General features: G+C 37.5%; 1 protein-coding gene and 1 pseudogene across 14 annotated transcripts in view; one reads left to right on the top strand and one right to left on the bottom strand.

Moving 5' to 3' along the window:
• MAGI2 (membrane associated guanylate kinase, WW and PDZ domain containing 2) overlaps positions 1-24,052 on the top strand; it is a 1,434,944-nt gene that overhangs the window by 1,079,090 nt on the left and 331,802 nt on the right. For all 14 annotated transcript variants that reach the window (XM_024358207.3, XM_024358205.3, XM_003318553.7 and 11 more), the window contains one exon: positions 4,719-4,776. In XM_024358207.3, coding sequence (XP_024213975.1) covers positions 4,719-4,776 — 58 coding nt within the window. The remainder of the gene's footprint in view (positions 1-4,718; positions 4,777-24,052) is intronic.
• LOC129135538 (large ribosomal subunit protein uL13-like) lies at positions 14,932-21,045 on the bottom strand (annotated as a pseudogene).

Genomic DNA, 24,052 nt, shown 5'->3' with positions numbered 1-24,052 from the left:
AACAAAATCATGTCCTTTGCAGCAACATGGATGCAGCTGGAGGGCATTATCCTAAGCAAATTAATGCAGGAAGAGAAAATCAAATATTGCATGTTCTCACTTATAAGTGGGAGCTAAACATTGGATACTCATGAACATAAAGATGGCAACAATAGACACTTGGGACTACTAGAAGGTGAAGGGAAGGAGGGGGGAAAGAGTTGAAAAACTGCTCTGTACTACTATGCTCAGTACCTGGGTGATGGGATCATTCATACCCCAAACCTCAGCATCATGAAATATACCCAGATAAGACACCTGCACATGCACCCCACTGAAACTCAAGTAAAAGTTGGAAAGAAAAGATTTTTAAAATAAAGTGTGAGTAGGAGCCCTCTAATCAATAGTAAGAGTAAGTGACCTAGATTTTTCCATGTTTTCATTGTGAAGCTATTTTAGACTTCTAAAAAATTACAATACTACAAAGTGGCTCCCCATAACTCCCACTTAGCTGCCCCTAACATTTACATCTTTCATAAGTACATTGAACCCAGGAAATTAACATCCGTATAAACAATTAACTAATCTACAAATCTTATGTGAATTTTGCCAGTTGCTTCACTAATGTCCTTCTTCTGGTTCAAGATCCAATTTATTATCCCACAGTGCATTTAGTCATCATGTCTCCATATTCTCCTTCATCTGTGGTAATATCCCAGTCAGTTTTTCTCTTTCATGACCTTGACCCTTTCTAAGGGTACTTGTCAGCTACTTTATTGAATATCCGTCCACTTGAGTTTGTCATATGTTTCTCATGATCAAAATGGCATTCCTGGCCGGGCACAGTGATGCGCACTGTGGTTCCAGGTACTCAGAAGGCTGAGGGGAGAGGATTCCTTGAGCCTAGAAGTTTGAGTTCAGCTTGGGCAACACAACGGAACCCCGACTGTTAAAAAATACACACACATAAGGTTATTTATTTTTGACAAGTATACTACAGAGGTAAAGCTGTGCCCTTCTCAGTGCATAATATCAGAATGTGGATATCTTCTTACTGAGCTGGCATAAAGGGGTCTCTGTTTTCTGTAATGAAAGTGTAGCTGACTAAAGATTAAATAAATAAATGAAATAATATTTGGGAAGCACAATTAAATTTAAAAAATATAGCATGCTGACTATGCCAGAATCCAGGCAAAGCTAGGTGCGTGTTTAATCTTTTGTTTTTATTCCAGTTTTCCAAGCTGATATGATTGACTACAAATTAATCTAGACTTTTTCATGGTAGGAATATTTAATCACTGAATTTGCCCCATGGTTCCATGGCCTGAAGAAAATCTCAATTAAAACAGTTCTTAATGCAACATTAACCTTGCTGATCTCAAGTGTTTATTTTTTCCTGTTGCATCATGTATGTTATTCTTTCATCAGTGTGACCTTAATCATCCACAGATTTGTCAAGTATTGTTGAATACAGTATTCTAAATAACCTAGGACTCAAAAGCTCCAAGCTACATGCTTGCCTGATTGGACAAATAGTGTGATGTTGGAAATTCTTTTTCTCATCTGTTAGCTTAATTTAAAGAAGCAGCAGTTGTTTTGTTTTCTTAAACTAATCCGAGTCCAAATAGCTTAATTTTCACAGTGAAAGATAATTCTTAACTTTTTCATTTTTCATCATCTAGATGTGTACTCTTCAGTGTATAATGTTAAGAAGTTTTTTTGATGACTTGTCTTTTTACAAGTGAAGAAAAACTTGTGAAAGTTGTGTTTTTTCATTAGCATACTAGGTTAAATCTTTGTTTTTGAAGCAAAATGTCATTAAAAGAATACACACAAACACACATGTGCCAACATATACACACAGGTACACATGCATATATACATACAAGTACCTTTTTAAACATTAGTTGTATATTTTTACATCCATTCTGCTCCAAATGAAGCAATGCATGTATCTGCTATTGGTTTCCTGTAAGGTTCCTCCATCAATTCCTTGACAATATTTAAAATGAAACAAATGGTGCTCTTTCTAACAGAAAGTTAGAACTAGTGTATAATTTTGCCTCAAAGTGTGAGTCTAGGACCTCTAACAGTTCTTAAAACACAAATGTGTATGACATATAATTTTGTTTCAGCATGAAATAATAGTTTACTTTGGAAATCTGAAACAACCAAGCGAACAGACAAAACATATTGATATCTTATGAAAAATAAAGCAGATTCTCCCTAAATTCTGATGAGGACTGCATGATGACAAGTGGGACAGTATAATATATAATAAATTGTACCCAAGAAATTTGGCATTGTAAATCTGACAAAGAAAAGAATCAATGAACTCTGCCCTTCTGGGATATATTGCTTAGAACTAGTAATTTACTCAGATTAAAATGAAAGAATCATTTAATTTATAAAAGATAATTGTACAAACTTTGACCATGAAATGCTTCCATATGGCATTGGCATTAAGAAGTAGGGCTATATTCATAAGTTAACTACGTTAGGCTTTTACTCTTTATGTTTATTGAACATGATTGTTTTATATATTGTTGCATTCATAAGATGATGTTAAACCTGTTATAAATACATATCCATGTATCGAACCATATTAATAAATTAATAATAAATATCCATAATATTAATTGCTGTCCTCTGTATATTCTTTTACTTCTGGATGAGCTGCTTATAAAAAAGGGTTTTGAATGAGCTGTTTATAAAAGGCACTCAATAGATACTTGTCAAATGAATTCCTTTTTACTAGATGAATTTGCCAATAGCTTGGGGGATTTGGTGAAAACCATCTGGAGAGTTATTCTTCTTAATCTAAATTAAGTGGTGTTTATGCCTTGTTAAACAGAGTTTCTGAATTGATATTTAAATTGGGTAAGTTTACTGGAACCAGAGTACAGGGTTTTTGAGTCCTGAGTTGCTGGCATGATAAAATGAGTTAGTACCTAGAAAATCCATCAGTACTCAAACCACAAACAGTACTCAGTAAAGGTTTACTCTTATTATCCTTCTGAAAGAAAGATTTCTTAAGGTACTCTAAAATTTGGTGTTGTAAGTTTAAATTATCCTTCTTAGTATGAATCATATCTTTGGCTGCAGAAATAATCATATGTTCAATTATAAACTGCTTTCCCCAACTCTACTTAGAGTGTTATGAAAGAGAAAGCACTTGCACTGTGTTAACTTTCTCAAATTGCAAAAATTCTAAATTCTAAAACATATATGTTCCTAAAAGTTTTGGATGAGGAATTGTGGATCTGTATTTAATTTGATGGTACAGAGAAACAAAATCACTCATACACTCTCAGTGAGATTATAAATTAGTACTTTTTTATGAGTTGGGAAGGTAGAAATCTGGTAATATATGTCAAAAACAATAAAAGGATGCATGCCCTTTGATCCAAAATTTCACATCTAGGAATTTTTCAATACTATATTGTAGAAAAATGATAAAGGATTTACATTTTAGTAAGTCCAATACAGATGACACATGACAGGTAAAAACTAGAAGGTCCCAAATATTCAATAATAGAAAAATGATGAATTACACAGCTTCTAGCCGTGCTGCCGACTACTGTTGCCACCTTGAAAATGATATTGTGTGGTAACACACATTCACATTGAATGACATCCTTGATATTCTGTTAAGTAGAAATATAAGGCTATAAAAGTAATATGCACTGTATGTGGTAATTCCTTTTAAAAGTATGTGCACACATATGCACAGAAAATTATTTGAAGGATATTCACCAAAATATTAACAGTGGTTATTTTTGGGTGGCAGGATTGCTGGTAATTCCAGTTTTCTTTTGATAACTGTGCTTTGTCTACAGTGATACATATTATTGCTATAATAATAAAACTTCTTAAACTTCACTGAAATATATTTAAACTTGTCAATATATCTTAGGTTTCAATTTCTATATATGTAAAAATTCATATCTATCAAGAAAAATACAGTATTCTTCATATTTGTAGGAGTTAATAATTATAAAACCTTGGTGTATTTGGAAAACAATATTATGAAGCAAAGCCTAGTTTTCAGACAGCATGTTTTTGCCTGTAATAGGATTTATAGTATTGTTGATTTTTTTAATGTATGTGTGAATTAAAATTAGCTATGAAGAATTGAAAATATGAACTATAATATCAAGGAAAGCATGTTCACAATTTTATACCTTATTTTTAAAATATGCCCAAAGAGTGTACTGGCAGCATTCAAATTCTGACCCATGTGGAGTAACGGCAAGCCTACCATCTCAAATAGTGGGATATCAATTGAGAATTTATAATGTCTTTGTTTCAGTCATCAGAAACAATTTGCTATTCTCAGAAATATATTTTGAAAATGTGGTCTTTGTCCTGAAATCCTCCTTTAGCAATACAAATAAATAAGAGAAACATATACACTTTCAGGAAAGCGATTTGCCTTCTATATTGCACTAAATGGTGATAACGTGATGACATGCCATCCTACTATTTGGCATGAGACAAATGGCTAGACCGAGCAGTGTATCTGCAGAGAAGAGAGCTCTGTGTTTTAACTGCCAGTTTTCAAGTCAGTGCCTCTTATAGTTTCTATAATATGTTCTGAAATTTGTTGCTGACTCTGAATGCTTTGTTCCACTTTGGTAGACCATTTCTGCAATTCATGAACAATTAAATTATATTACTTTTTATTAGAAATTGTGATATTCTTTATTTACTGAAAGAAATAACTCTTTATTTTTCAGAGCTTCCATATGGCTGGGAAAAAATCGATGATCCCATTTATGGCACTTATTATGTTGAGTAAGTCTCTAAGTGTGATATTAACTTGTTATTAATATGTTGTGAAATTATGTTAGTATTTTATTTATTGAGCATGTGTGGCTCACAGCCCCTTCATTTCCCTTTCATCTTACTTTGAAGTATCCACCAAGACTAGCAGTACTAGCTAGCTGTTTCTTTCCTCTCCAGCTGGCTAATTTGTCATTCCTTTCCTTTGACTCAACGATTCTAAAACACCAATTGAAAAAGTGTGTTTCACACTGTCCTCTAAATGAGTGATAATTAAAGATATCAAAGTAAATGCCTTTCATTTTGCAATCAAAATGTTGGGAGCTGACTGGTTGTGCAAATGAGATGTTCTATTAAAACAGATTTTGAAGTCAATTAAATGAATCAGCCATATTTTTTAGTTGAAAAATAAAATAAAATTTAGATTTTTTTTCTTTTTTGGGACCTCATTCCAAATCAACAGTATTCTTTCGGTACATTGGACTTTTATGTTACCTATTGGAGGTTACATTGCAATAGTTTGTCATGGTATGAATTATCCCCCCATGCATCCTTTTATTCAGAACAAATATACTATTCAGGGTTAAATTATATACACATATTTTTCATGGGAAATCAAGTAATATTCATAATTTTCAAAAGTTAAATATGTGATTTATTTTTCTAGAACTCGCTCTTCAAACAGACGATTGTTTTTCATTCTTATCTATTGTATAATGTTCCTAAAGTTATTTGGGTGAATAACAAAGCCTACATATTCCTTATGGGAAATACTACCCAAGAAATCCAGAGGTTGAAAAACAAAAGACTTTCACATTGTTCATCAAGATCCTACTTTGTTTTTTCCAACCACATTCTGTTTAATAATTACAGATGGTCAAGAGTTACAGGCTGGCTTTAGTGCTAAATTGTTTTTGTAACAATATTCAAAAACGGTTACTGAGCTTTTATTAGGTGTCATGCCCTTCTTGGCACTGGAAATGTACAGATAAGTAAAATCTGTGTGCTCTCTGCCCTTGAGTATCTCCCTCAGGAGCACTTGTCTTAACTACTTTCACCCATCATTTTCATTTGGAAAAGCCCCAATTTTGGCTCCACAGTCATTTCCAGATTCACAGTCAAGGTGAATTCAGCTCATTTTCCACATGCAATCTGCTAGCATAGTATCTAATGTATGGTGTCACACGGACACTGAACAAATACAAAAAAAGTAAGATAAATACATAGAGGTATCTCTAACTGCAAAAATAAAGGGACATCATTTATAAACAGTTATAAGGCCTCTGTGTCCCACTAGATTGCTGATGAATTAAAGTACCTATATGTTTTAAATAACATAGTTACGGTCCCTAAATAAATATACCACTAAATATTTCAAATAAATGCTAGCTTGTCTTAATTCACTGAATCAAACTGTACTGTGTCTAAACCTACTACATCAGATATTCAAGGAAATTCCATGTAAGGAAAGAGAACTGAGTGTGAGGCATATCACGTCTTATCTTTAGTATATTTCCTCACAGAATCATTGAAAAAGAACCACTCCTTAGTCCATATGTTGGCAAAATCCATAAAAACCCAGATAGCAAATATTTGGGGTAGAGGACAATACGGCCTCTGTTATAACTGCTTAGCTCTACTGTTGTAGCTTGAAAGCAACCATCAGCAACATCAGCTACGTTCCAATAAAACTTTATTTACAAAAACAGGCAGCTGGTCAAATCTTGCCTGCAGGTCATAGTTTGCTGGCCCCTGCCCTATTTTAAGTCTTCTGATTGTTTTTTCATATCTTCAGCTCCTTTCAAGCTAACTTCCAATGCAGGAGAGGATTTAACTAAAACCTTTCTTCTCTGTCCTAATCATCTAACAGAGAGGCAAGACACCCCTATGTCAGAAAGCTATGCTTCATCCCTTCTTGATCATCGAGATGTGTGTTCTGCAAGTGAAGATCTGCTGCTGGTAGATCCTTTATAATTAATTATGAAATTGGACACTGGCTGTAACCCTAAACGAAAATTTTTCTTATCTTTATACTTCAAATTTGTGTGTGTGTGTGTGTTTGCCTACATTATACTTCTGTGTACATTTCTCAACTTCATTTTCCATGTAACACAGCCATTGTCAGAGAATTATATAGAATGTAGTCAGTCATGTGTTCTATAATTAGATCAGGCTGACATGTTTAATAGTTTTAGATTTTAAGTGATCGGGAGGTTGTATATACAGGTCACAGTGGGTCAAAATAGTTTAATTTTCTTCCCGTTACATTCAGTTCTATTATTTGTCATGGTCTTGTCCCCATTACATGATTTTATAGAGTTGACCAGTGTCAGTAATTAGGTGTGTGGGTGTAGCAGGCCACGCAGAAAACTGAGACAAATAAACAGATAATTCAAACTTAAAGACAATGTTAAGTAGAATATTATCCCAATATTTCTTGGAAACATCCTCTTGAAAAACTTCATAAACATAACTAAAATACCTGTTATTGTATATGATGTATACATTACTTGAGATAGGGGATATCTTCCATCATCCCAAAAATCTTATCAAATATTTTAATTGGAATACACTTATTTACATGGTTTGTTTTAATTCTGTATCTCATCTCTATTGCACTATTATTTTCACAAGGTATATATTGGTTCTGAATAGTAGCCTTATTTATGGAAACTATAAGAATACATATGTAAACATAGAGGTTATTCATCACTTTCAGTATGTAGAGTGTTTTTGTTGGAAGAAGAAAGTCAACTAATTTCTTACCATAAAAGATTAATAAGTGTCTAGTCTAAGTTAAGTTGCTATCTCAACATTTTCAGTATATGTATTATAAATATAAAATAAAAACTGTCTAGGTTAAGAATCCATTCATAATTATAGTGATAGCATTAATATCTTAAGGAATTATATTTTTAATTGGTAATATTAATATTTAGTTAATATAACAAGCAATATCTTTTTTGTTAATATATAGTCAAGAAAATGTTGATTTACTAATGCTATTAATGATAATGAGCAATGGATTCTCTGTACAGCTATCATTCTTATGTTTAATTACACACCCATTCATACAATTGGAGGTACTCTTTACAAGATATGAAAAAGATTCCACCTTCCAACCCAGTAGCAAAAAAAGCTTACGTGCATTGACACAAGAGGTCCAATTTAGCAGTTAGCACCTCTCTCCAGATAGACCAACAACTGGGAACAGAAGTTGCAGGTTGGGCTCTGTGACATCAGATTGAAATCAGTGTAATGTCTCTAGCACAGTTGCATAAACACACATTTTCCTCTCAGCCACAGACAAGCAAATAGCAATTGCAACAATCAATAGCAGAAGAGAATTTACACAGCTAGAAAATGAGAAACCTGGATTGAGCAGGCTTTGACCACTATAACTGACTTTACCCTACTATGCCACTGTTCTATCCCCTGCAAATTCAATTCTAAGGTTGTAGGTTTAATATATTCAAGAACCAGAAAAGTCATAATCATGTCATGGAAATTGTTAACCTTTATTGAGTGCTTAGTATGTGCCATTAACTGGGCTCAGTGCTTAACAGTTTCTATCACATTTATAATTCTCTCTATAGTGATAATGAGCTAAATTGTCTTAAGTTTACAGATGAGGAAACCCTGGCTAAAGAAGTTAAGTAACTTATCCAGAACCACACATTATTGAGATGAGGGGCTGAAATTTGGACCCAGGCAGTTTGACTGCAGAGCCCAGACTCCAAACTCTTACCCAAAATGCCTGCTATAAATTTCGCATTTATAACCCATAATGGTCTGAACAAGGCTTTGGGACCCATCCCTGGAGAAGAATGAGGGATTCCTCAAGAACATCTCCTCCCTGGCCTCCCTGTCGTACCGTTCTACAGCAGAATGCCCAACAATGTGAGGTCATGCTGCATGCAGAGCCTCATGAGACAGGCTGCTGACCCAGGCATTCTGAGCCACCAGCTCCATTACCCGCCACTGTGGAGTAGCCCTGGACAACATGGCCACCGAGAGCAAGATGTGAAAGAAAGGGAATCCTTATTGTTTGGACCTTAACATAGAAATGTTGGCCCTCATTTGGATTAGTAGAGGCAACACACAGCTATTTTAGAAAACAATGGGCCCTACTCAACATCTTTTTAAATTTTATCTGCTGTCTGTGCAAACAGACCAAGTTCTGACTCTATGTAGCAGCAGAAAGAACTTAGCCCAATTTTTCCTGACAGACACCAAATCCGTGATGGTGCAGCACTTAGCACTACGTATTAAGAAGTCCTAAAATTGCTAACTAGGAATGTAACTGTCACTGTTCATAAAGATAGGAAAATTTTTTAATAACAATGTGCAAAATGGAGAGTTGAACAGCTGTGACTTTTGTACAAATGTGGTTCTCTCTCCTCTTTAGTGAAATTATGTCTGCTGGGTACATTTTGGTTTTAATGGCAGTTACACAATTTGCTTAACTAGCTGCTGGTCCAGAAGACACGATTTGCTGGGACAGCTTTCATGCAAAGCTGCCTTCTCTGGCAGAGACAGAGAAGCAAACCATATAACTGTAGTTAAAATGATAGTGGAAACTGGCAGATGTGATTTTCATGTAAAGGTTTTACAAGTTTTTCATGTGATGTCACACATCTGCTACTATGAAACATTATTTGTATGCAATTCCAGAAAGTATGAAAAATACTGCATAATATCTTCAATGTAACATTTAATGTAAATGGAAAATTGCATTCATTTCATGGTTAGTGGTGAGTATCCATCATGATGTAGCAAGTTGGGAAGTGGTTAGAGAGAACTTGAACTCAATATCTTATCTTAATAATGCTTCATGGCTTTGAGTAGCTTTCTAAATTTTCTAGGAAAAAAAGTTCCTAACTTTAAAGTTTATAAAAAGTCAGTAAACATATGAAACATTTTCAATTAGAAATAAACATAAAAGAATACCCTTTTAAAATCTCACTAAGGAAAGCTCTAAATCTTATAAACAGAATTTGCACACATCAATTTTGGCCACTTAGTGGCCCAAAGTATGGGCTGCAGAGTTGCACAGTGTGCTAGCCCTGTAGCTCGCCAGCTGTGAGATCTTGAGTAGGCAGATTATAGAGAAGAAGGAGGAGGGAGGAGGAGGAGGAAAAGACGAGAAAGAAATGAGGAAGGGGAGGGGAGGGGAGGAAAGCTTATTGTGCACTTCGTGCATGCCAAGTATTATTCTAAGTGATTTACATGTACTAGCTGATTTAATCTTTCCAGAAACTCTAGAAAGTCTGTTTTATTATCCCTATTTTATAGGTAAGGAAACTGAGCTATAGATATTTTTATAAGTACTATATAATAGAGCCAGAATTTGAACCTAAGCGGTCTTATTCCAGAGTTGGTATTTAGCACTTAACATAGGTATGTTCAGTAACTGTTCAATAAATGTTAGTAATTTTTAATCTTGTATATACCAATAATATGTAGAAAGCTTCTCCTTTTGGCATTACTTGCTTTTTCAATACGTTCATGATTACAGTATACTTCAAAAAGTGAACAATTCTAAGAGAAACTTTGATTTGGAAAGAAACATATAATCCCATGGCCAGAGTATGCCACAATGAATAAAAACAGTGTTTCTTCAGAATTATTATTATTATTATTATTATCATTATTATTTTCGAGATGGAGTCTCGGTCTGTCACCGAGGCTGGAGTGCAGTGGCGCGATCTCAGCTCACCACGGGCTCCGCCTCCCGGGTTCGCGCCATGCTCCTGACTCAGCCTCCCGAGTAGCTGGGACTACAGGCACCCGCCACCGCGCCCTGCTAATTTTTTGTATTTTTAGTAGAGATGGGGTTTCACCGTGTTAACCAGGATGGTCTCAATCTCCTGATCCGCCCACCTCGGCCTCGCAAAGTGCTGGGATTACAGGCGTGAGCCACCGCGCCCGGCCTCCTCAGAATTATTAACAATTCCGTAGCTGCAGAAAATGGCTTCCAAAGGCGTTGAGCCTTCAGTTATTCATAAGGAGGTTATATTGTCATAATTATCTAGAATATGTATCATCTCATATAGCTGGGAATTTGTTATAATAATAGTAGAAATACCAATGTGTAAGGCATTATTTTAACTTCTACTTTTATTTTAACTTTTATTTTAATGTGCTTTTACATCCATCATCCCGGATGACAGTCACAACATGTACAAAGGAGAAGATCAAATCCCTAAGGAGTTAACTGAGTTTTCTAAGGGAATATGACTGATAAGGTCGAAGCGATGCTGATGCCATTTAGAACAAAAAAACAGCCTCTCAGTAGAGTAGCTATATTTTTATGTTAATAAGTTTGTTCAATTTTTATACTTTACAACATATTTTCCTCTATTCAACAAGCATAAACCAGTAAACTCCACTTTATAGTTGAACAAAAGGAACATGGATATCAAAACAAATATTGAGTGTCCTACCTCTAACTGAACTAGAGCTAGTTTTTTTATTAACTTATTTGACCTTAACTTATGACTGGTTTAACGTTTTACGTCCTTCTAGCTGACTCAGGCTGATTTTATAATTTGGGGCATCATTTCTCCTAGCCTGGATAAAACCAGTCATCAGGCCTCACGAGACATGAGTCGCTAAGATTCCCAGCAGTAAGTTAGGGGGTCTCCTAGCTCCACACACATGCTCTTAACTTTTCTGATAGTTCATAGTTGATAATTCCCACTTACCTCCCCCACCCTCTGTACTACTCACTCATGAAAACTTCAACTGGCTCTTGATTTCTTTCCTAATACTTCTTTTCAACCACCATTTTACTTTTCATGACAGAGTCCCTCAAACTTACTTACTTATTTACTTATTTATTGAAACAGAGTCTCGCTCTGTCTCCCAGGCTGGAGTACAGTGGTGCAATCTCGGCTTACTGCAACCTCCGCCTCCCAGGTTCAAGCGATTCTCGTGCCTCAGCCTCCCGAGTAGCTGGGATTACAGGTGTGCGCTACCACACTCAGCTAATTTTTGTATTTTTAGTAGAGGTGGGGCTTCACCATGTTGTCCAGGCTGGTCTCAAACTCCTGACCTCAAGTGATCCACCCGCCTCAGCCTCCCAAAGTGCTGGGATTACAGACATGAGCCACCGAACCCAGCCCCCTCAAATGTTTTTATACCACGATCCTTTCACATGAAAAGAAGTCTCCCGTCCAGTCTCTCTTCTCACCACTACCATCCAGGCAAGATCTGGAGGTGCTTCATCTCCCTGTTTCTGAAGTTAGAGGTCGTTTTTCCTGCTGTGAGACACTTCACCATTGCTGGCTCATTCTAACAGAATCGACATTTGCTCTCTATCCTACTCATACTCCGCCACCCTTAAACTGAAGGGATGAAAACTTGACTCTGTAATTAAATACACTTTTATTAGCGACTCTTACATCTTATCAACAACCTTACTTAACAAATCTTCTGGTTCCACATAGAGAATGTTTTAGGCACCCAGAAGTTTAAATTGGTTTAATTGCAGATGGACTTTTACAAATAACAATGAATTATTCACCTTGACATCAGTTATGTATATAAATGTTCTTTTTTACAAACAATTTTTATAACTCTCAAACATTATTTTCTTTGTCCTAAAGCCAATAATAAAAAGCAAAGGAACCATTCCTCTCACACCAACATTTCTTTGAGAATATATTTGTAAATAAAGATAACTGCAACATAAACACATTTTGTGGGGGGGAGGGGGGTTGTGTTTGTCTTCAAGCTTTTTTTTTTTTTTTTTGAGATGGAGTCACTCTGTCGCCCAGGCTGGAGTGCAGTGGCACGATCTTGGCTCACTGCAACCTCCGCCTCCCGGTTTCAAGCAGTTCTCTGCCTCAGCCCCCCAAGTAGCTGGGATTACAGGCACCTACCACCACACCCGGCTAATTGTTGTATTTTTAGTAGAAACGGGGTTTCACCATCTTGGCCGGGCTGGTCTTGAACTCCTGACCTCGTGATCCACCCGCCTCAGCCTCCCAAAGTGCTAGGATTGCAGGAGTGAGCCACCACGCCTGGCCCAAGCATTTTTTATGAATCTAACAAATCAGGCCCTTGTTTAGGCACTTCTGGAGAGGCTAAGCATAGACAAATAGCACAATAGCACACAGGGTAGTACAGAAGCAGGGAAACTTCCTGGCAGAAGGTAACAGTGTGCAGTACACAGACCCTGACCCCTTGACGTCCCAGGAAGAGAGGGCAGGAATGCTCACAGCTGGAGACACCATGTTCTCTGCTGCCAAAGACAGACCATGCTCCTTCCTTCTACTCCATCATTTTTTTTTTCTTAATTTTTTATTATACTTTAAGTTTTAGGGTACATGTGCACAATGTGCAGGTTAGTTACATATGTATACATGTGATAGGACCATGAGAACTCGAGAATGGCCTTGTGAAGGCGGGGAAGACAGTCTGAACTTGGGGAATTGTTGATTAAGAGAGTTGCAGACAACTTTTGGAGCTGGATGTGAGCTGCGTGAGCAGTGCTGTCCCTCCTGCTGGAAGAGGGGACCCCTGTCCCAGGTAGCTCATTGCTAGGCAACCCAGAAAACACTGCTAGCATCTTTCATTGGACAATCCTGTTTGCCACTCACCAAGGCAGTGTTCTATGACAGGTAGATGATGATTATTCTATTATTTGTGAAACAGTTAGCTCATATAGCTTATTAGTTTTCCTCTCTCGAGATTAAACATGCTCTGCTTCTTGTGCGTGCACTGCAGATTGTCTCATGCTAACAATCTGTATCATTACATACTTTGGAATCATATCTTAGACTGAGATTAAGTTCTAAAGTTAGCACATAAAGTGAAAATGGCTGAGTCAAAATTACCCTAACATTTCCTCAAGATCCTATCCTGTTGGTGACTGGCATATTAAACAACACTGCCACTTTTTTTTCCTTTGGTGTTGGAAAATAATTCTTTCTGGAATTAAAGTAGTTGGCTCGCATTTGCATCTTCTAGATCTTTAATAGATACATAACTGTGATCACATTCAGCCTAAAGAGATGCCGACAATGTTAAAGGTATGAAGGAACTTAGTCAAACTGAGGTAGTCAAACCAAAGCAGACTGATATTATTCTTTGGGCATCCTATAATTGAATAATGAAACAGAAGATGGTTTACCCTAACTGGGTAAAATGTATTACTACCTCATCCCCACATGAGAACTATAATTCATCTCTTTATCAATATGCAGGGAATGTTTTTCAAAATTCCTTTTGTGTGTCATAAATCACAATGTTAGTAATAGCTTATGTTTTTTCCATCCACAATTTTGAATTTACAGGTTAGTGCAAAATTACATTTAACCTCTCTGGCTTTTATTTGTTAAATGAATGGTTTAGATTAGGTGATTGCTAAGATCTCTTTTAACTCACTGCCACTTTATGTTAACAAGAATAAATTTGGCCTTTTTTCTGTAAGCCTCTGCATTTTCTCATTACAGTTGCTGATCAAAGAATACTTAAAATTTTTAAAGCATTTTCTTTCCATTTCTACTTTTTGTTTGGTTGGACAGTAACATATATTACCATTCTTTTATTTTAATGATTTTAACAATCCCATCATGTGAGTGTTATGGAAAGAAGGCCTCTCAGAAGGGCGAATTATTATCATGGATTCTTTTTACCAAGCTGTAGAAAAAAATATAAATATACTTGATATCCAAAGACATGAGGGCTGATATTAACATTAAAAGGGCATTTCTAAAGATAAAGGATAAGTTTATGAACAAAAAAGGTGGATAAGAACTATTTTTTTCTTTGAAAGTAATTTATTTCATTCTGATCACAAAATACAGGGAAGGAGCAAGGGCGACCCCTGCCACCTCTTGGTCACACATCTTCCTAGTCTAAGCTTCTCTATAATATCCTTTGAATAACGGTAAGATCATGCTGTCCCTAAGCACTTTTTCATATTATAACAGCCACAGAGTATAGCACGAGAAGGTGGGAGTTAAAAAGAGATGCCCCTTTCATGAGGCAGGGCTCCCTCCAATTAATGTTCCAGGTCCCTTTTGCCAATATTAAAACCAAAGTAACTGGTTGCTCTATTGGTTTTCTAAAACTCTGTCCTGAACAAGTAGGTCATAGACAAATTATGCCTGTACAAATCTTAGAGCTGTTTAAAATAACCTTATAGAAAGGCAGTGACTAAGGCCCTTCCCTTGCCCCCAGCTTAAGTCCCAGGCTGCCTATGGCACCTATATTGCTGCCCTTGGATCCCCCACATCCCAGGGCGGTGATGCAGGAAGGGTAGGCTCCCCCATATCCCAAGGTCGCAATAGCAGAAGGGTAGGCCAGGCCAAGCATGAGGAATAAACAGTCTTTACTGGTCTCAAACAGGGAGTCCCTCGGTCTTAGGACCTCTGTGTATTTGTCATTTGTCTTCTCCACGTTCTTTGTGGCCTGTTTCTGCAGCCGCATGAGCTGCTTTTTCTTCTTGTAGTGCATCTTGGCCTTCTCCGTCCTCTTCTCCCCCAGGGTGGCTGTCACTACCTGGTATTTCCAGCCAACCTCGTGAGCCAGGCACCCCAAGGAGGCAAACTTTCTTGTAGGCTTCAGTCGTACAACCTAAAGGGCAGCAGGAACCACCTTGTCATAGGGCAGTGAGATCCCATAAAACACCATAAGGTGGTCCAGGGCAGCCTGGCCCCACTTGGTTCTGCAAGGCCACCAAAAGATGCGCTGGGGGCCCAGGAATGGCGGGGCAGGGGGGCCTTGGGAAGGGTTGGTGCTCATCTGCTTGCAGAGGAAGGCCAGATACTTTAATTTGTTTCTCCAGAAATTGCCAGAAATGTTGATGCCCTCGTGGTGCTCGACCACCAGTTTCCTTCCCAGCAGAACCCACTTGGCCAAGATGGCTGCCGGGTGGCCCACAAGATGGCCTTGGCCACTGAGCACCAGGTTCTGTCTTTCTGCTGTCTTCAGCAGCCACCTGGGGGCAAAATAGATAGCTAGATATAGATAGTTCTCTCTGTCCATATATATATATATATATATATATATATATATTTTTTTTTTTTTTTTTTTTTTTTGAAGCAAAGTCTCGCTCCGTCGCCCAGGCTGGAGTGCAGTGGCGCAATCACTGCTCACTGCAGCCTCTACTTCCCAGGATCACGCCCAGCCCAGAGATATAGTTTTAACTTCTGTCAAAGCTGAACACATTTGAAAGGAAACCTGTTTTTCTTTTTTTTTAACAATAAAAAATGACATCAGTAAACATTATTTATTACTAGTGTTTATCAGATGATTTCATATTTAATTAGATAAGATTATATTACATAGACTGAGTTAATTGTATAATAAAAATGGGTGAATCATAAAAACTTTTATCATCAAATTTCACATTTAAGTTTAATACAATTAAGCCAAACTACAATTGTAAAGAAAAGAAATTCCATTCTGTGTTTGAGAAGGTTAACTGGATCTACTAAAGGCAAAAGAAAAAAAAAAGGCTCTTTGTTGTGCTAATAAAATTAGTTTTGCATAAATTTAGTCTCAAACTTATCATAAGGTAACAAATCTCTGAAAGCTTATTAAGCACTACTTGTTGAGTTTGTTGTCATGTAAAGATCTTAATTCAGCTTTCCACTAAGCACCACACTCAGCTATGAAGGTTGACAGGGCCCCTCCATTCTATTATTCTTACTTCACTTTCTCCAGTTTTAATTGGGCATCAAAATAATGTGAATAATATTTTCAGATAAAAAAATGACAGGAATGATTTTCTTTTCCCTAGTGTTGCTTAGTAATTTATTTTGGGGCACTGACCTCATATGTAAATTTTATCTCCAAGGGGGTCTTATTTAGTAACTATTAAGCCAGAGAAAAAAATATTAATAGCTACCATTATTAAGCACTTGGTATGTATTAGGCATTTTGTAAAACTCATTTAATCACCACCACAGTGCTTAATGGGAGATACTATTACTGCTGTTTTACAAACAGAGAAAATGAAACTTAAAGAAGCCAGGCCATCAAGCTAGTAGGTGATAAAAATATTGTTGCAGCCCAGGACAAGAATTAAGAGACTTCACACTGTCCATATTTAAGTTGCACTTGACTCCCAGGCCCTGAATATTCCAAGAATGTCAAAATCAAATTTATACAGTGCTTCATCTTTAAACATTTTCTATATTTTATCTTGTTTGCTCCTCAAAACAGTCCTATGAAATGAGTAGGATATTTACAGATGAGGCAGTTGCAGTTCAGAAACATTAGGGGAATTTCTCAAAGATAGTGAGTGGTAGACAAAATCTTCAATTGTAGCTTAAACCCAAAATGCTGGTTTGGTCTGAAAGATGGAAGAGAAGGACCACTCAGACTCATTGGAAGTGGCTTTCACTTTGGTGAATCTCAGTGACATTGAGGATACCAAGAGTCAAGTGGCACCTCCTTGCCTTTGTTGGTGTCCAAGGTTTGGTGGTGAATATAGCACAGGTGGGGTGAGAAGTGCACCCCTTTCAGGTGACTTTTATGTGGGTGTTTGGGAAGAGTTCCCACCAGCACTCAAGGTTCCACCCTGTTACATAAAAAATTCCTTGCTAAGTAACATGTTTCCATGTCCTTTTATAAAATCTTTCAATTGACAAATAATAAGTATACATATTCATGGAGTATATAGTGATGTTTTGATACTTATAAAGTGTAGTGATCAGATGAGGGTAATTAGCATAGCCATCATCTCATTTATAATTTATTTGTGTTGGGAACATTCAATATCCTCCGTCTAGCTGTTTGAGACTACATATTATTGTAAATTATAGTCATGCTACAGTGGTGTAGAACACCAGAACTTACTCCTCCTATCTAGCTGTAAGTCTATATCCTTTAACAACTCCCTCCATTTCTTCTTAGATCACTGGCCCTCAGAAGAACTGAACCTGGCCTACAACATGCAGCATTCTTTTATAAGTTTGAGATGAGACATACATAGTTTTGTTATTGTTGACTACCTCCATTCTCCCTCACATAGAACTGTAATCTTATTCATGAATATTAGCACAGAATCACCTTATTATCATTATCATAATTGCCAGAGACATGACCCACACTCAACTTCCAGAGTCGGTAAGGGCAAAGAGTTCAAGAAATTGATGTTAGGACTTGCCCTAAGGGAAGCTGAAAGACAACCCTTGGAACAGATCCTTCTGGTTTGAAAGCAATGTTACACAAAGCCCGGTCTCCTGACTCCTCATTCATGCCCTCATTACCATTTCATTTCTCACTTTCTCCAATATGTAAAACGCATACACACACACATTTTCTGGTAAAACACGTTCAGTCACTGTTTCTATGCACGTGATCACTGAGTTCTTTAAAAAATATATTTAATATATCTGTATTTTCACACTTTTGTCTTCAGAAAGTAAGCAGGTAATTCACAATGTTTTTAAAGTTTCCAATTTCATAATGAAAACTGATAAAAAGAAATTGAGAATCACCTGGCTGAAGTGTATTGCAGATTACCAGACATAGCCCATGTCTGTACATACATAAGTAATTTCACCATAAAAGCTAAGTGTATATTTGAAGCAGAATCACCTAACTCAGTGTTCTTGGATGTTGGCACTACACGGAGCTAGGCTTTGTTTGTGCATCTGCCGCTTAATGTAAGATCTGCAGAAAATGTTTTACCCTCTAGGAAGAGCAAGTGAATTAAAAGCATGCAACCTATTTCACTGAGGGTCAGCATATAGTATTCGCTCGGTGAATATTAGTTCCCATCCCACTCTGCCATCCACTATCTTCCCTTTAGTCTCTCCTTTGTTTTTTTACAAGGCTGACATTCATTCTTCATGCAACTGTTTCTTTCAGCAAACTGTGGCATCTATTAAACAGAATTTAAATCTGAATTGGAATTAACTTTAAAAGTGCACAAATGGAATTTTCTTCAGAAATATCCAACATCACACCTTTCCTGTTCTTTATTAAGAGCTTCAGAATGAAAAACACAAACTCAGCCCACTGTGGGGATATAAATCTGTATTATGGAAAAGAACAAACAAGTTATTTGAAAATACATCCCCCATTACAGTTACATGAAACTATCATCTCATTTGTGCAAAGCTTTGATCTTCTAGTAATGGCATAATTTTAGACATAGTATGTTAATTATATAAAACTCTGTCACAATACCTACCCCAATAAACCAATCTATTAAAAACAACACTGAAGCAACTTATTGCCACCTTTCTCTGTTCTTGGGGCTGCTGAACCTTTATCCTCTATTCCTACTTTTTCTCCATACCTCTTCTATCTTCCCAGAGTCCTTACCTAACAGAATTGTAGCCTCCTGCTCACTCCTAGACCTTGCAGTCACATTTAGTGGCAAGGTATTTAAAGATTCTATGCAGATTCTAGGTATCCAGCAATATATCCTTTTCTCCCTAAAACTCGTCAAAAGTATTTTTTTCTTAATTTTTTGTGTTTTCTAATCCCTCTTGCATCACATTCTAGCATATAAAAGGCATTGCTATATATTTGATTTCCTCCTGCTCTATGTGGTCATAAAGACTCAGTAGTCAAGAATAATACTTTTTCAGTATTTTTCTCATCTCTGAATGTTGGTCTTAGAAACCCGGAATTTGGGTATTATATGGAATTGGAGTTATTTTCATGGCCTGGTGACTTTCATAATCTGCCACAGCCTTGTCCCCAGTCTTGTCAATTTCCCCTCACTAGCATTCTTCTCCTGATTCCCTCCTTCCTGGATAATCCCAGACATCAGTGATGTTGCCTTTGCCATTGCCCGGTATTCTGAGTGTCCTTGGTAATTCTCTGACTCTCCTTAGAGTCAAGCTCCAAAGGATTCCTGTATCCATGGCTGTGTATGCTTACCATTATGTATGAATGTGTATTTTTGGAGTTCAATTAAGTTATATTGTGACTGCACGTTTTAGCAACTCATAAGTAATTTATTAAGAAATAGAAATCCAGTTCAACATAGAGTATGTTACAAGTCAGACTATTCTCACCCTTCCTTGTACACAGAAATGGCTATTTCCCTGGATGAGTTTTTCATACGCATGGAACATCTCTAATTCAACCTCATACCCTAGGTGAAAACAATACCTAGGACACTGAAGGTAGCCAGGAAATGATGCAGAAATGCTTGGGAATTCTAGGGAGAACCACAGCTTTCCTACTTGGTTGATGTGTGGTGAAGCTCATCTTATAATGCTCCCAAGTTCAGGAATAAGGTACATCATCCAAGATGGAGACTTTAAAAGCTGCAGTTCCATTAGACTAAGGTCACAATGGAAGTAGGGAGATCTTCAGACTAAACAAAACTCCATACCATGACTCAGAACTGTCCTTCCAGTCTTGTAGCTTCCATCCGCTCCCCTACGCCTCTTGCTCCCACATTGCCACCCATACACAACCACATGCATGTTTGTGTGCACTAGCCTTGTACTCTAGGTAGGCAGAATTGAATATTACTGAGCACCTCTATATCTACTACTCTCTTCCTAAAATGCCCCCTTCTCCAACCAGCAAAATACTTTCATCCTTCTACAGTCTGTTTACATGTCTCCTCCTTTGTGAAGCTTTCCCTGAGCCATCAGACTAAGTTGTCTTTTCTCCCTCTGAGTATTTACGTCATGCATACAAATTTCAGCAGTTTTTGCCTTGTGTTATATTTTCCTGACCACTTCTAGAATGAGTAACTCATCTTAACTTATGCAGGATATCCCTGTTTGAAAACTGAAAGCCCCACATCCCAGGAAACTCCTTAGTCCCAGGCAAACTGAAATGGTTGGTCATCCAACTTGTGCGTCTCCCCCACTGGAGTATGAGCCTCCTGAGGGAAAGGATTTTTTCATGTTCACCTTTGTGTCCTTAGTGCCCAGAATGCTGAGGAATCAATGGAATTATATATGAGACGTAAAGGACTTAAACTACTTAGTCAGATTGTCAGACACCAGTAGAAGAGGACTTATTAGTCTTGTCTCTAATACAGAAAGATCGTGAAATAGTGTAGTCTTTTAGTTTTCCTTTAGCTAAATCCTATTCTATGAACTTATAATTCACTACTTTCACTCAATCTAGAAGCAAAAGGTTAGAAATACCTTTGATAACAATGATCTCCTCCTGCACTCAGCAATAACATTTTAGAGAGATACTTTATGGGAGTGAAAAGGGATCGATAGAAAACAACATCTTTTAATGCATGCCTAGTGGCTCTGAATTTTTTGAAATTGAATCTATGTACCTTGTAGGTCCTGGGTGCTTCATGACATGATTGACGGTGCACACGGCCATGTCTGCTAGGAGTTAGTTCGAAGTTTTCCATGGAATTAGTGAAGAGTAATGGCTTAGTGATGAATCTTCCTTTATATATAAAATACACATTACAGGTTAATGTCTTAACTAAATAACTAGCATTACCACCGAGGGAGGGAAGAGATCTCATTTATGTGAAAATTTGCATTTTGAGAAGCTCAACCTAGTGTGGAGTAGAGGACAGACTCAGCTGTAAGAGTTTCAGTGCCAATATGTGGATATTCTTCTCATTTGGCCATGATTCCACCTCCCAGCTGGATACTATATCCCCAACATAGACACCCTCATGTCCAGGAAGAGCAGGAGAAATTAACATGTGAATGACTCAATCTTCCCATTCACATTCACAAAGCAAACTGACATTTCCCCAGGTACAGTAGGAAATAATGAATGGACGTTTATAGAAGGAAAATTATCACTTAAGTGTTAGAATTGGGAAGAAATCTTTCAAGAGGCAGGATTCAATTATTCTGTTTTTAAAAAATGCTCCAAGTAAAATAGATTCCATTTTTCCATTTATTCAAAGCTCATATTTTATAATAACATATTTAAAACATTAGGCTTTAATCTAGTACTTCTAAAATTCAGCATTTCAAAGCCCTGTAAAGCACACATTGCATTATGTAACCTTGTTTTGCATCATAATTCCTTTTTGTCCCTGTTTTCTCTCCCCTGCTAGACTATGTGCCTGATTCATCTTTGTCCCTCCCCTACCAACCATAGTGTCTAGTCAAGAGACTTTGGGAAATAAATATGCGACGAATGATGATAGTTAGCATTGACTGAGTACTTACATCCAGGCACTGTTCTTAAGTAGTTTACCCATTTTAACACATTTAATATGCACAACAACTCTGTAAGGTGAATATTATTTTTATCTGACTTTACAGGTGAAAAATTCTGAAGCACAAAAAAAGGGTAAATGATGTGCTCATGGTTACATACCTAGGATGTGCAGGGGCTTGGATGTGAGCATCATGACTACAGAGACTGAGTTCATAATTATACTATCCTGTCTTCTTTGAAGAGGGTTGGCTCCAGAAGATCCTTCTAGGGTTATTTTCCTCCCAGTTTCCAAAGCATGAAGTTGTTTTTATTCCATTTATTCAAACATGACAGTAGAGAAAAAGTTATGAAGTCTTCCCAAGGCTCATATTAAAATGAATGAAATATAGTCAGGGAGGGTGCAATGTCTGTGTTTGCCTGCTAGTTCAGCTGTAGTCTAGGGGTTCAGATGGGAGTTGGTAACAGTGCAGAGATGGGGAATTGGAATTGGGGTTAGAGAAAGCCTAGGGATTCCAAGCAATGATGAAATCCACACTAGGTTCATTCAGGAAGCCCAAAAGAAGCCAGTTTGCATTGTGGTCATCCTGAGCCACAACGCCAAGCCCCAAGCCAGTCCTCTCACTCCCTCTCTCAATGCTGAGTTGCTGCTTCTCTAATGCTCCCACATTTCATCCCTAATATAGTGCTTTTCCTTATTCACACTTTTCTGTTGTAACCCAAGCTGAGACTACAGACACTTGTGCCACCATGCCTGGCTAATTTTTATACTTTTAGTAGAGACGGGATTTTGCCGTGTTGCCCAGGCTAGTCTCAAACTCCTATGCTCAGGCAATCTGCCCACCTAAGCCTCCCAAAGTGCTGGGGTTACAGAAATGGGTCACCATTCCCTGCCCACAATGTGTATTTTACAGGAGAGTGAAGCTACAAAACAGTGAGATATATCCTCTTTCCTGCTGGCCTTGCTCCATTCATGTATTTATTCAGTAAATATTTGAGCACTATGTACCTCATGTCTTGGATAATTAGCACAGACACCTTGGATACCTTGGAAACATTTTATCTGTGACACAGTCTCCACTTAAAAGCTGCTCCCTTCTCTCTTCCACATTGATTATTTCTAAATGTTAACTGAAGTCAAGATAGCGGGATAGTAACCTGTAGGTGCAAAGGTGTCATCCACGACTATGCACTAAAAGAGCCTGTCTCCAAAAACCCCAGGAGAAGCAAGGTGGGTTGTGAACAGGCTGAGATATAGATACACAGGGAGCATTGATGGTGAGGGTCGGGGGATGGTTTTGATAACCTTCAGCCTACCTGTCCTGTGCATACTGATGGGCTCAGTATTTAAGACTTTCCTCCTAATTCCTCCCTTTCCTCTCCACAATGAAGAAAATGGCAGGCAAACAGGACCTGGACCAGGGACCACCTTTGGCAGCATGACCTCTAATCAGCTGCAAATATTTCCTTCCCTCAGTGCTTGTCTGAAACTTCTGAGGGCAGAAGTCCTCTTCAGGAGCAAAGTTGCATTTCCTATTCCTCCCTGAGGCCACATATAGAAAAAGAGGCTTCTGCATAAATCTTATCAGGCAAGATACTCCTTATGCAACACCTCTTCACACATTCTCAGCTTCTAACTCAGGGGATCACAGCCCTAGCTGCACACTAGAGACACCTGGGAAGCTTTCTTTCATCTAAAAACTGCCAGTGCCTGTGGATCTCATTCTGAAATTATGAATCAGTTGATTTAGGGTAGCCCTGAGTCCTCTGTTTTCTGTTTGTTTTTGAAGCTCTCTGGTGCATCTGGAATTTCAAAGCACTGCCACATAGGAACTTACTCTAAGTTTCCATTCCATGGTGAGAGGAGAGTCAGACTGCAGATAAGTGAATGTAAAGACAAAGAGATCAGGCAATGGAATCTCATCCTTAAATATCCTGAGTCCTTTGCCACTTTTAATTTGGAAGCATCTCTCATCAGTAGTCTTTCCCTTCTGTAAAGAGAAAACGGAATCTTTAAGATATACCCACTTCAGAATATGACTCTTACGCTTTTAGCTTTTAATAGCTCAAGAATCTCTTAGCAAAATATGACAATAGACTAGATATAATTAAATAGCAAGAACTCTTGGTAGCTTCCCAGCTTCTTGTTCTGTATGGAAGCTAGATGAAATAGCTAGTACTTACCTCACAGAGCCTAAACAAT

This window comes from Pan troglodytes, chromosome 6, assembly GCF_028858775.2.
Source record: "Pan troglodytes isolate AG18354 chromosome 6, NHGRI_mPanTro3-v2.0_pri, whole genome shotgun sequence".
NCBI classification, from domain to species: Eukaryota; Metazoa; Chordata; class Mammalia; order Primates; family Hominidae; genus Pan; species Pan troglodytes.
Note: the sequence above shows the minus strand (reverse complement) of the source record. Positions and strands in the feature narration are given on the sequence as shown.